This window comes from Lepidothrix coronata, unplaced genomic scaffold (genome assembly GCF_001604755.1).
Source record: "Lepidothrix coronata isolate B3197 unplaced genomic scaffold, Lepidothrix_coronata-1.0 Scaffold206, whole genome shotgun sequence".
NCBI lineage: Eukaryota > Metazoa > Chordata > Aves > Passeriformes > Pipridae > Lepidothrix > Lepidothrix coronata.
In genome coordinates this window covers 1,019,816-1,033,225 of record NW_016690386.1, presented here as the reverse complement: position 1 = coordinate 1,033,225, position 13,410 = coordinate 1,019,816, and the positions used below count along the sequence as shown (strand labels likewise).

General features: G+C 39.2%; 1 protein-coding gene across 1 annotated transcript in view; it reads right to left on the bottom strand.

Annotated features, from left to right (window-relative positions):
• Nucleotides 1–13,207, bottom strand: part of ZFC3H1 (zinc finger C3H1-type containing) — a 42,198-nt gene extending 28,991 nt beyond the window's left edge. Inside the window, exons 1-7 of the mRNA XM_017832803.1 lie at nt 12,600–13,207; nt 7,384–7,803; nt 4,674–4,738; nt 4,215–4,413; nt 3,797–4,023; nt 2,070–2,193; nt 386–483 (exon numbers count right to left, since the gene is read on the bottom strand). Coding sequence (XP_017688292.1) covers nt 386–483; nt 2,070–2,193; nt 3,797–4,023; nt 4,215–4,413; nt 4,674–4,738; nt 7,384–7,803; nt 12,600–13,179 — 1,713 coding nt within the window. The 5' untranslated portion in view covers nt 13,180–13,207. The remainder of the gene's footprint in view (nt 1–385; nt 484–2,069; nt 2,194–3,796; nt 4,024–4,214; nt 4,414–4,673; nt 4,739–7,383; nt 7,804–12,599) is intronic.
• Between the last annotated feature and the right edge of the window lie 203 nt (nt 13,208–13,410).

Genomic DNA, 13,410 nt, shown 5'->3' with positions numbered 1-13,410 from the left:
TCTAGGCAAAAAGTCAGAGAACAAGCTTATCTACACATATGGCCTAGAGATAAGAGGCAAAGTTGCCTTATACTAACAGTTCCAATTCATTCTTTTTCCTTATGTACTTCAGACAACTTTCACTTTCTGTGTGAAAAAGCACAGCTTCTAACAACAAAAAGAAAAATTTAATTCAATAGAGAAAACTTACATTAAACAAGAATTGGATCAGCCAAAAGACAGATTAAAAAGAAGTTTTAAAAAAGCAACTGTAAGTCTACCAGACAGTTCAAGGGAGTCATCAAATCAAAAACAGAATCTAAATTTAATCTTAACTTTAGCATTATAAATCAGAAATGAGAATTATCAACATTTTCAAAAGCATACTCCTTTCAAGGTTACTTACTGGAATTGGAGGTGGTAGTGGCAAAGAAATTGGTGGTACTGGAGGTGGAAAATATCCTACTGGACATTCAAAGTAAGGAGGCTGCACTGGGGAAGAAGCTGCAATTAAAAAAAAATATTGAGTGTAAGAAATCTGACAGGTATTTACTAAACAGCAACTCATGCTTATACTTCAACTGATTTAATGTAGCAGGAGACAAATGTTTTCACTATGCACCAATTTCAAAGGTAACACCAGACATAGTACAATGCATTTATTTCTTACATTTATGTACATAAAAAAAACTTTTTCTATTTTACATACAATGTGTAAGTACAGCCAAATAGTACTGCTAAGGTAATGACTTAGCCCTCATATTGGATTTAATTTGCAAGAATTTACCTTTTAAAACAAGCTATCTCAGTCTCCTGATTACTGGCCACCAAAAATACAACACAATACAAACTAGGACAGAACAGCACAGCTGATAAATTCTGAAACATAAAACTAGAGTTTGAGATACTTTATCAAGAAAAGATTCATTTAGCTCACAAAGTAGCAGGTGTGGTACTTTAGCAAAGTAACGTAGGAAGAACAAGAAAGAAGAAAAAGAAATAAGAAGGAAAAAAAAGGTGGAAGATGTAAAGCAAGAGAATAAAAGTAGTCAATCAAGTAGTATGCTTAGTGACATTTTCTCAATATGCCATATGTTGAGATGGAACACGGAAACCTTAAAATGCATCTCAAACTCAAGAGTCAATAAACGATTTAGGCTGAAAGAGACTTCTGAAAGAGATATATGTCCCAGCACAAGGGCTGCCCCCAAAGTCAGACTGCTAAGGGACTTGTCAAGTTCCAAGTATATTTGAGGATGGAGATTCCTCAACATTTCCAGTAAACCTGTCCTAGTACGTGACCATCTTCTGTGCAGTTTTCCCTTATATCTAATCCGAAGTTATTTTGTTACAATTTAAGTGTTGCTCTTAGTCCTTCTGTTGCCCACTCCACTGTAGAGTCTGGCTCTGCCTTCTCTGTAACTGCCCACTAAGTAGTTGAAGACAGGAGCAAAAGCTTTCCCACGCCTTCTTAACACAAATTCAGCTCTCCTGGTCTTCTTCCCATCAGCCAAATGCTCCAGTCTCACAATGAACTCTATGAAAAACAGGCCTGAAACAGTTTCACTTAGTCAAAAAGGTCCTTTGCTAGGCTCTTTCTAGTATGTCACTCTCTTTCTCCTACTGTGAAACCAGAAAGCTGCCAGTGTCTCAGTGTTTAACAGCCCCCCTCCAACCCTTCACAGTCACAGTGCTACAGTGCAGGTGACAGCTGGCCTCTATCACCCAAAGCCATAGTGCTGACCCATATGTCACTCCATGTTCACCAGGACACCCCTCCCCTTTCTTGCAAAGCTGCTGTCTATCCAGTCAAGAGCCTGGAACCTCACTTCCTGCAACAGCTGCTTAGGAGCGCACAAGAATAAAACCTACAGCACTACAATGACAACAGTATAACCCTGCAGACCTTAAAAAATACCACTCCAGCAGAGATGGAAAGAGTCAACGTTAAAACAGAATTAGCTCACCTTAAAATGTTAGTTCTAGAACTGAGACATCTGAAACACCTTCTTTCTAAAAGAATGGCTTATTTCCTGCTTTTAACCTATTCTCACCAATCACTCCAGAAGAAAACTGTAAATCAGTCTTACCTGGTGAGTTAGTTTCACTATCTGTATCCATAGCAACTTCATCATAATTATCATACTGATATATGCCTCCTGCACTTTCTGTAGATTGCTTATCCAAAGACCATCTCAAATCCGTATCTGAAGACTAAATACACAAAGAAAGTATTTTATTTAGCTGGTCTTACATTATTATGTCAGAACAAACCGCTAAGAAGTATATTTTGGAAAAAGGCCCTTACAATTTTGTCTTTTATTGCTTTAGAAATACAATTTATTTTTCTTGTACAAAAAGAACAAACCTTTTAATCAAATCTATCACAGGTAGTGACTGGACAAATTAACAGTTTTAAAACTAGATCTCTTCCAGGATGATGGGGAGAGGGGGTCATGATGGACAGAAGAAATTTTTAAATACTTATTAGGCAATTATATATTTGGTAAACTGGCAAGGTTATATATTTCTGAAACGCTGCAAGAGAATTAAATGCTTTATTATTTCTGTTAATCTGTCATGGCAACTACCAAAACCACTTGAGCTACACTTCCTAGAAACAATTCTCAGGTAGAGAATCTTTTTACTGTCCCACAAGGAGCCATGTACCACTCTGAGACAAGCCCAGAAACTGCCAACTCATAAATCAGATTATTTAAAGAACTCCTAACACTGTATGGATGCCAATCAATGTTCAGCACCAAATATATGCAGAACACCTAAGTATGACTTCGTAGATTCCTCAGCTTCTATCTTTCAGAGGCATACAGGAGACACTTAGGTAGCTTTTAGAATTCCTACTGTTTACAGTCAAACATTTTTAGTCTCAATTTTCCACTCAGTATTATTATAATTAAATATTTATAATAAAACACTCTTCTATATCATGACCTCAAACAGGGAGTCCCAATTCTCCTAGATGCTGTTTCATTTCTCCTTACAACATCAGTAGCTCCAAGCACTTCAAGCATCAAGCTACAGCAGTTGTACTGCTTCCATGATGAAAGAATGCTGAAGAAACAGTCATTTTTTCTGTAATGTACCAATGTTTTAGAGACAGAACATTAGTTAATCAAGTGCCTTTTGCTAATCTCAAAATGAAAGAATGAGAACAGCCTACAAGTGCAGCATTACAACCACTGCAGTAACTCTATTACTTCATAAATTTCACAGAAGTCTGTCATTCTGTAGCAGGCCTAAAGTAATTAATTATCTTTTGTGTCTGAGCATATGTTATGCCCTGACAAAATAACTGAAATACTACTATTAAAAAATACTACAAAGAAACCAAACCCTCAAACGACATTTCAAAAGAAGCAGGCCACTGAAGTATAGACAGAAGAAGTTTGAAAATGTGGAGAAAAAAACCCTGCAATCCAAGAGAAGAGAGACAAGAAAGTTTCATGGATCAGTTAGTGTTAAATTACAGACTGCTCCTTGATCACAACATCCAAAGCGTCTCTAGGAGAAACACGCTTTACCATTGACTTGCAAATGTACAACTCATACAAAACTGATTTTCCAAACCTAAAGGGAATGCCCATCTAGCATGGGATTAAAACACTGTAAATACTGAAATATTTGGAGCTTTTCTTTTGTTGTTCTGGTTTGGTTATTCTGGGGGTAGGGACAGCAGAGAGAAAAAAGGGGGGGGATATAGATGGGATGGTGACACATAGAACCAGGTAGGGCAAGACAGAAATCATTCCTGAATCCTAAATGTAACACCTGAACACTATGTAACAAAATTCGTTACCCTGCTTCTTGATCTCCTCTTTCCTCCAACTAGCTTCATAAATCGATTGTACTGCTCTTCTTGATTTGAGAGGTCTCTAATTTTTCTGATTTCTTCTTCTCTCTTTCTTCTCTCCTCTTCTTCTTCTTGTTTCCTCTGATCTTCCTCTTTTTGACGCCTGTCTAGCTCCTTTTGCTGCTGTATCTTCTTTGATGTCTTTGTCTGTTGTTTCCTCACAGCTTGCTTGCCTTTAAATAAAAAGATACATGATTAACTCCACCTTATCTAATTGGTTCCAGCTAATCCTAGATTCACGAGTTTTGAGTAGACGTACCGGGGTTTAAAACGACTAAAGGCTCATTGCTCAAGGTTTCAAGAAACAGGGGGTATTTTGAGGCCATGCCACTGACAGCCATATCAGTAACATTAAACTTATTACCTGTAGCACTAGGTTTTTTCGTCGAATGTGCTTTTGTACTGGCTTTGACTTTCTGCGTTACACTTTTCATTTTTGTTAATTTTTCTTTGCTTTCCTTCATCACCTGTTGTTCTTTTTGCTGCCATTTTTTACTAGCAGACTGAAGTGCAAGAAGTCTAAGTTGCAACTCAGACATCTCCTCCTCATCATCAAGCAGCTTCTTGAGAAGAAAACAGAAGAAAGGACAAGATAAAAAGTCAAGAAACATCATTTAATAGTTTTTTCTTTACAAGGTCTTTTGAAGTCTTTCCCAAATGTTTTTATCAAAAGAAGGCTTAAAAATCCTGCTTTACTAATAAGTGTCACTTGTTGAAAATTAACTGCTTCTATTACTGGGACATTTCTAGACTGCCATTTGGAAAAAGGCATCAGAGTATCACAATGCCATCATGCCTCACCTATGGAGGAATACTTCATTACCTTTTCAGATGTTACATCCGAACTGCTAAGCTTTTGCACTGATGTTTGTTCTTTGTCTTCTGTACCTTTCAAAAATAAAAATACCACACTTTTGAGCAAGCTGTTTCTCAAGAGGCAGAGTCACATTAAAACGATATGCAAAATTTAATCTATACAAACCTATTTTATCAGTATAGTTGATACATAGTCTAAAACAGAATAGCAGATGTACATGTAAGATCACATTAACAAACATTCCCATAAACTGGGCATGTCTGATGAAATCCACATCATCATAACACCATAAGCTCAAGGCAGTATTTGTCATTTCTTAATAATTCTCTGCCTTAAGGTTGGTAGGTACTTCCCCAAGAAGCAGAGAAAAATGGATTTGGAGAGAAGGGAAAAAGAAGACTTCTTGCCATCTGTTTTATACTACCACCTTGTATCAGCTGCTGTCCTGAGCATCTCATATTCCACTGGCAGCTATTTTGAGTAACTGGTCTTTCTTTGGCAGAATTAAATATAAGGGCCCAAAGCTGCAGTAAGAACACACTTGCTCCATTTCACACCAAATGGAAACAGAAAAAGGTTATCCTATATAAATGAACAGTAAACAGTAATGATATCCCACTAAACATTTAGATATTGACATATTAATTTGTTTGACTCCCCACAATATAACAATCTGATTATTGTAATGTATGTACACACATATTAACATACTGGTTTATATATAACATACATAATGCTGTGTATAATAGTGTTACATAATTATTATAGCCAATAATTATTAATATAATTGATGGTAAATATATAATTACATAATTTTTATTTAACCACAGATATATATGTTTTATGCACCAGAGGAAGGAAGTACACATTTAGAGACGTTTGGTGTTCTTCTCCTATATTAGTCTTTCTTCAAAGAGAGATTCCTTCCCATAATTCAAATTGGTAGAAAATAAATTTGCAGTCTGTACAGCTTTTACTCTTCCTAACATTTTATGAAAGGCACACTCAGAAAGGCACTGTTTAAAACATATCAAGACATTACACCTAAACAAAAATGAAACTTAAAAAATGCTACAGGTCTGTAGAAACATCCAGTACACCATTTAAATATAACAGGAAAATCAAATTTTGCTGATTTCCCAAAACATGCATAATCATATAGCATACATTCACTTGATACATGTGAATTTGCAAAAACTCAAATCAGATGATTTTTTTCCTTGGAAGGCTGTATTACACTGCCATAAACAGGCACTCATACATAATCTCTCTGCTTTCAGATCATTCACATGTCATGCATTTGAGCGGCATCCAAAAATTAAATGCTCTTAATATGCATCTATTAAAGTATCTATATAATATACATATAGGATAGTATATAATATATATAGCATATATATAATCTATATATACTATAGCATCTATTTTCACTATTGTATGAACTGTATTCTCAATTTCAGTACTGTTACATTCTGAAGCTGGATTTTTTTCTGAGACTGTTTTGCTTTTTAAATAGTTGTTTTACTCCTGCCCTGCTATGTTGTCTTCCCGTAGGCTACTAGTTCTTCTTCTATGGCAAAAATTCATTGGTTTTCTTCATGTCTGCCAATAAAAACTATATTACCTCTTAAAGAATATCAGAATTATTTTTTCTTTTTATTAATAGGAAATACACAAGAGGGAAGAATTACCTAGAATAAGGTGGTTTGATTACTAATTATCAGTTTTCTCTTCTTTTCTTTATTGGTTCTGTCTTCCTAAGTCTCATTCTGAAGTTACACATAAGTCATTCTGACTTTTGGTGCTCTAGTCCTACCTTTCTTCACGTTCCTAATTACACACCAGTGCTCTTAATCCACTCATTCACTATGTCTCTTCCCACTCAAATTGGCAGTTGACACACACTGACAAATTACTTAACATCAGATGACAAGTGATATCCACAAGCACCACCCTCAACCACAGCGAACACTTATTAGAACTACATGAAGCCTTAGAGTAGGGAGCTGAAGACAGCTGTCTTATTTTGCTGCAGACTTAGTAGTAAGCTCAAGGACTTTTACCACAGGTCAGCTGGACACAACCACTTGTTTCTCATGAACTGGTTAATGCATCTGAGCAATTACACTCTTTGGTCTGCAGTCCAGAACTATCTTTGACAAGACACTTACTCTACCCTTTGGCTGCATTTCTTACACAAACCTTTTCTACTCCTGGCCTATGATTTCTTCACTACTCGTGGATATCAATAATGATCAAAATAATCCTGGTGAAAATATCTTATAAAGACTAAAGAAAGCAAACAAAGATGAAATGCAGAAAAAGAGGTCTCTAAATGTTCTCTTTTCAGCTAAAAATTAACCACATTTTGCTTCTGCAAGAAAGAACAAGGGAAAAGCAGAAGTAAAACTTGCAGTGAAAAGTCAACGATTTCTACCGTGAACAATTAAAACCTTCAAGTCCTGTCCTCATGCTTTCTGCCAAACTATCAGTCTAAGAAAATACATTATTTAAAACAAAAAAAAATGAAAAACATGCTACCAAGCATGTTTATGTAATTGAAGGAATTACAAAACACAAAAGTACATTAAACCTTTAACTTAGAAATTTTAACATTTTCATAAAGTAAAATTTTCCCCAACACCTAATAAATACTATGATAATAATAGCAAGCAAATAGAACTTTACAAGCTAAAACAACTTTACAAGTATTTACCTTGGCCAGATTCTGTAACTTCAGATTTTTGCAAGGACTGTTTCATGCCTTCTTTGCCTTTTTTTAATCTGCTCCTCTCAGCTGGAGTAGGCAGCTTTTGTCTGAGAGGTTTCAGTTCAAATGCCTGAAAGCCCATAACCGGATTTTTCTCCTCAGGAGGTACTTCTTTTACAGCATCCGTTTTAATACTGTCATTTTCTACAGTTTTTTGGTCCCCAGTGTCCACTGTTTTATCATCATCTTGTTGTTCACTTTCTTCCCTGTTGTTCAAAGCCAGTCTTTCATCTTTATTAATGTGTTCAAGTTCTAATTGTATCTGCTTATACTTCAAAAGCAGATCCTCAAAACTTTCTTCCACAGAGCTTTCATTTTTAGAAGAGTAGTTCTGCTTTCTAGATGGGGACCTTCCAAAAGTTTTGGCTGAATTACTGGTCAAGAAATTTAAGACAAGAACATGTGTAACCTTAACACAGTGGCGATAGTACCACTGAAGACTAAATTAAGACAAATGTAAATTAAGATCATTCTATTACATTTTTGTTTTACCTTAAGGCTAGCTTGAAAAATATCCTTTATAAATACAAACAGCATGAAAAACATATAACCATTATTACATATTGACAACTTAAATAAACATTTTCTCAAACCAGCAATTTCAAATATCCTACTTAATACAAGAAGGTAATGAATTGCTGAAAAGTCTTCTCTTTTGCTCACACCATCCTTCCAGAAACAACAGCTGTAATGCTGAGATTGTTCCCTATCACACAAAGTCAGACTTCAAGTGTTCGTAACTCAAGTATTGATTCCCCATCTGACATTCTGAAAAAGACTAGTTAAATTCATTCTTACTCATTTTATCCTTTCATAAAATGCTACACCTGGCCATAGCACAATTACACACTGCAGTAAATCTAGCTCAGCAAAAGCACAGAAGAATCAATCAACAACTGCAGGGAACTTAAAAAAGTGACTAGAGACTGGCAATCAAAACATTCAAAAATGCTAGAGAGGATTGGGAATTACTAATTACTCAGAAAAGATTGTCCACGCATGCCCAAGGGATAGACTTTCTTAACAACATGCTGTCGAATACAGGCGATGGAAATATTCTTAGGCAACTGCATCCAGAATAAAAGTTCTCAATATTAGAGGTTCAATTCCTCTCACCTTAAACTGACACTTGAAAAATAATCACGCTCCAGAGGAAATCTTTTAGGATACCAAGCCAGGTTTGACTCAGTCAACTTTCAGTATCAACCTCACTGTGATAACAGCTGACTCAGACCCAGTTACGCAAAATGCTTTTTTATCGACATCATCCCTTAAAACAATAAATGGACTAAAACTGAAAGCTAAAATAGGTGTCAGATATGGCAAATATGGGTGCTGAAGAAACGAGGCTGCACACACACACACACAGAATTTGATTTTGGGATTTCTCCACAGATCTTTTTCAGCGTTTCCCTTTTATTTATATTCTTTTATAAACAGAACCTGGTCTTGTCTTTTAGTTAACCAGAATTCCCAGGATCATCCTAAACTAGTGTTTTGATTCCACACATTCACACTTGCATCATGTGGTGGCTGTGTCCCACCATGAGAAAAACATGCAGACCGTTCAGTGGGTTTCCACTTTGAGAAACACAGCATTTTCTCTGTCAAAACACTTAGCCAAGGTTGATCCAATTTGGTTCCAATTAACTAAATGCAGGTGCAGACTGACTCTGCTTGTTCCCACATCAGACATACTGAATTCTGAGGAAATTAACTTTGTATTTGTCTTCTGCTCATAACATGCATCAAACTACTTGGATGTTTCACTATGTTAAGTTCTAACATAAGTATGAAGAATCTTGATATGTATCCTACAAAAGCAACTTCCATAATACCAGCAAACATTTTGTTATACGATACTTTCTCATGTGTCAGCCCAAAAAGGATAAACTACCAAAGATAAAACTATATCAAATCCAGAAAGCAATCAAACAATCTATAATTTGGCTGCAAATACTAAAAGCTGTGTGCGGTATAACACCAAATTATGCAATAAGCATATTTGCCAAATTCACTTCCAACACACTTCTACTTTCAAAAGGCCGGCTATATGAGTGATTTTGTGAGTCACAGGAAATTCAGAAGCTAATTAAGTGACAATATAATTTATAAAAATAAGTAACTACTATTTGATATTGAAATCCTTCAATAGCTTCTAAAGTCATCTAGAGTTGGGTAATAAGACAAAATTTTGTGATGGTTTCTGTGCTCAGGATAATACAATCATTAGGGCTCCCACAATGATGTTAACCAGAAATTCTGTGGTTTGCATATGTAGAAAATTTTTATATGTGGTTCTACACACAAAATGCAAGACTCCATGGAGGGCTGTGAAAGGCAGAGAGGCATTAAAACAATTGTGCTTCAATCAACTCAAGAGAAACATCATCCTACAACCAAAAAAAAGGACTAACTGAAGAAACTGGAAAACTGGGAGGTTAGAAACAAAGAAAAATGTACACTATTAAGAGTTCACAATTCAATGGAAATAGAAAGTCTCATTTTGGTTCCATATTTCAGACTCAAATTCCACAATTCTCCATGCAAGAATTACTGCAGAATGATTATCTAACAGCTTCATGTTAAAGTTGCCAGGAATTAAAAGAGAAAAGCCTATTAAAAGCTAAGAATTCTTTAAGCGTTCTACTGTGTCCTTTACTCCACTTACATACATACTCCTACAAAACATTGTGCAAAGCACTAGTTCCAAGGATAAAGCAAGTAAGCAATTTCTGTCTTAACAGACTATTTTGGTTTAATCCCAGCCGGCAACTCACTATCACGCAGCCACTCTCTCACTCTCCCCTCCCCTCCATATCGGGGACTCAGAAAAAGCTAATGTGGGTTGAGGTAAAGTGGGTTGAAAACAGAATGGTTTAATAATAGAAACCAAGTAAAATTACAATTAAAAGAAAGATAACAAAAAGAGAAAGCGGAATAAAGCCCAAGAAAGGTAGGTGATACACAATACAACTGCTCGCTACCCACTGACAGATGCCCAGTCCGTCCCCAAGCAGACACCAGTGGCTCCCAGCCAGTTTATACACGGGGCATAACATTCAGTGGTATGGAATATGACTTTGGCCAAGTTTGGGTCTCAGTTTTACTCACTACCAGCTTCCTCTGCATCTCCTTGCTGGAAGATCACAGGACACTGAAGCCCTCGACTTAGTGTAGGCACTACTCAGCAAAAACTAAAACATCACTGTGTTACCAACATTATTCTGGTACTAAATCGAAAACATAGCACTATACCAGCTACTAAGAAAATTAACTCTTTCCTGGCCAAAATCAGGACTCAGCCTCTTAAAACATTTTACTTTCCTGGGGGACTTCAAATACAATTCTGGGCCATGAGCCTCCCTGTACCAGCTGATATGAAAGTCTCTTCTGAAATCACATTCCAATAAACTACACCCCTACTCCATTAATATTAGCAACACGGAGGTACCTTAATATTTAGGAATTCTTAATATTGACTCCTTTAGATGGCAAGGATATGAAAAATACAGAAAAGAACCTGTATCAAGAGAAAATCATAGGCCCTCTTTAACTATATGATCCACAAACTGAATATTCACTTATTAAAGAGTAAGAATATTAGAACATTCTCTACCATGTTTAAACAGAAGAGTGAATCTTAAGTATCGGGAATAAAAATACTTCCAACTTCCTCATTTTCTACTTTCAGTTTGAAAATGGAATTAGTAGTTTCTAAAAGTTCTTTTCATTAAAAGTGGGAAGGAGACTCGGTATCAGTATTAACAAACATTGCAGGGTCTGTTTAGGACAATAGATATATTTGCCCTGAAAATTATCTGAAAATTACTCTTTAGGCAGAAAGTAACCATCTTCAGCTACTCAGAGCAACATCCCAAATTACAAGCCTTAAAATCTATTTTCAGCACTAGAATTATCTTACTGTGCAACCTTGGGCAAATCAGTTCTTCACTTGCTGCCGCTCAAGATAGCATCCTTAAATGAAGAGTTCCAACGAAGACTTAAGTAATGCTGTAACTGTACCAGGCAAGATTAAATAAAAGCATCTCTATCACTAGTTTACATATTCCATCCACATTTAAACAAATAAAAAAGTTACACGGATAAATAATCTTGTATCTGAAAGAATACAAGGATCCAAGGAGTAGCTTTTAAAGCCTTAAGTGCTGCCACAAGTCGGGAAAACTCCTGCTTCCAGGATCAACCAGCACAGTCAAGCAAACACACATCCTGTGACTACTGGTATGGAGGACAATAAAACACTGTAAAATTCTGGAGAATAGGATTTAAGCAGCATCTCTCTGAGTGGTTTGTACACTTGTTTACATTTTCAGTTAGGCAACAATGAAGTTACATCAAGTAACCAGGCTGCCCTAAGCTACACTCAGCATCACCTTTTTCTGTTTCTTCCTATAGCAAAAAAGAAAAATTTGGGGAGCTTTTCCCAACATTTTCATTCATAAAAGGACAAAATATCAGAACTCTATTCCTAAACAACTCTAAGAATAGTCAGTGGAGAACATCCTACAAGGAATGTTGACTATGGCTTTCCTTTGAACTCCCATATAAAACACATTTAGCGTGTGCAGACCCAGTTCAACTAAGCTAATACTGACTAAAGCTAAACGTACGTGTAACAGCCTCTGAAAGGCAGGAAGCAAAAATAAAAAAAAAACCCCAGTAGATCCTTCATTTCCCAATATGGGAAATTAACAAGCTCAGGGTTTTAGCTTTACAATTGTGACACTAATTATACACATTAAAACTGCCGCACCAAAGACTGACCCCGCTTCACAATATCTGCACTTCGGGCTAGAAAAGGAACCGCCCGGGATCCAATCGACAAAGGCTTCCTCCCAGGCTACGCTTTTTCTTCTTCCCTACACGGGACTGATCGACCAAGTCGCAAGCCAGGTCACGGCGGTAATCCGGATTCCCGGCAGCCTTGAGAAGCAGGGCTGGCTGCCCCAGCCAACCCCCCGGATTGGCACGGGAACCTCCCTCTCCGTTATCGCTGCGGGAATCCCCCTCCCAGAGCAGGAGGGAAACGCGTCCCCTTCCCAGAGCTTTCGGCCACGTAGCGCGGCACCGCCACACCCAGGCCCACCGCAGCAGCTCGGTCTCCCCGCCCCCGCTCCCCCCCCAGGTCTCAAGGATACATTTCCGAGGCGAGGGCTCCCTCCAGCCCTGGCTGCTACTGAACCCGGCGCCGCCACCCCCTCCGGGCGGCCTTCCCGGAGGGTTGCTTGGCCGGTCGCTGCAGTCTCGGCTCCGGCCCCAGCGCCCGCCGCCCCGGTACGGCCGGCCTCGGAAGCGGAACCGGTCCAGGGCGTTGTGGCTGCGCTCCCAAAAGGAGAGCCGGGGGCCTGGCTCCGAGTGAGAGCCCGGCGGCATCCGCGGCGCAGGCGGGTGGGAGCGGAACGAGTCCTTGGGCCGGTATCCGCCGTGGCCGTGCCCGTGGCCCGTGTCGGGCGGGGGCTGGTGCCGTGATCGCGGGAAGGGCCGCCCGGGGGAGGAGGACACGGAGCCGCTCCCGTGGAGCCCGGGGGGCGGACGGCGCCTCGAGTACGGCCTGCTGCTGCTGCCGCTGCCGCGGCTGCCGCCGGACTGGGAGCCGCCGCCGCAGGGCCCGAAGCCGTTGTTGTCATCGTCGCTGATCTCGCCGTCTTCCAGCTCCCCTTCCTCCTTCGGGGAGAGCCCGCTGGGGTCGGGCGCGGTCGCCGCCTCCGCGGCCGCCATGAGCCCACGACAACGGTCTGGGCGCGCCCTGCGCCCCCCCCCGCGCCGGCTCTCGCGAGACCACGCCCCGTTCCTCCGGCCCGGGGGGACAGCGCCGTGCTGCGTTAAAAAGGGGTGGGGCTAGATGCCCCTAGCCTGGGCATCCTGGGTGATGTAGTTCTCTGCTAGCACGGCAAGGCTGTGAGAGGCGGGGGGCGGAGAAAGCCGGAGGCTCAGCCTATAGCGTGGCGG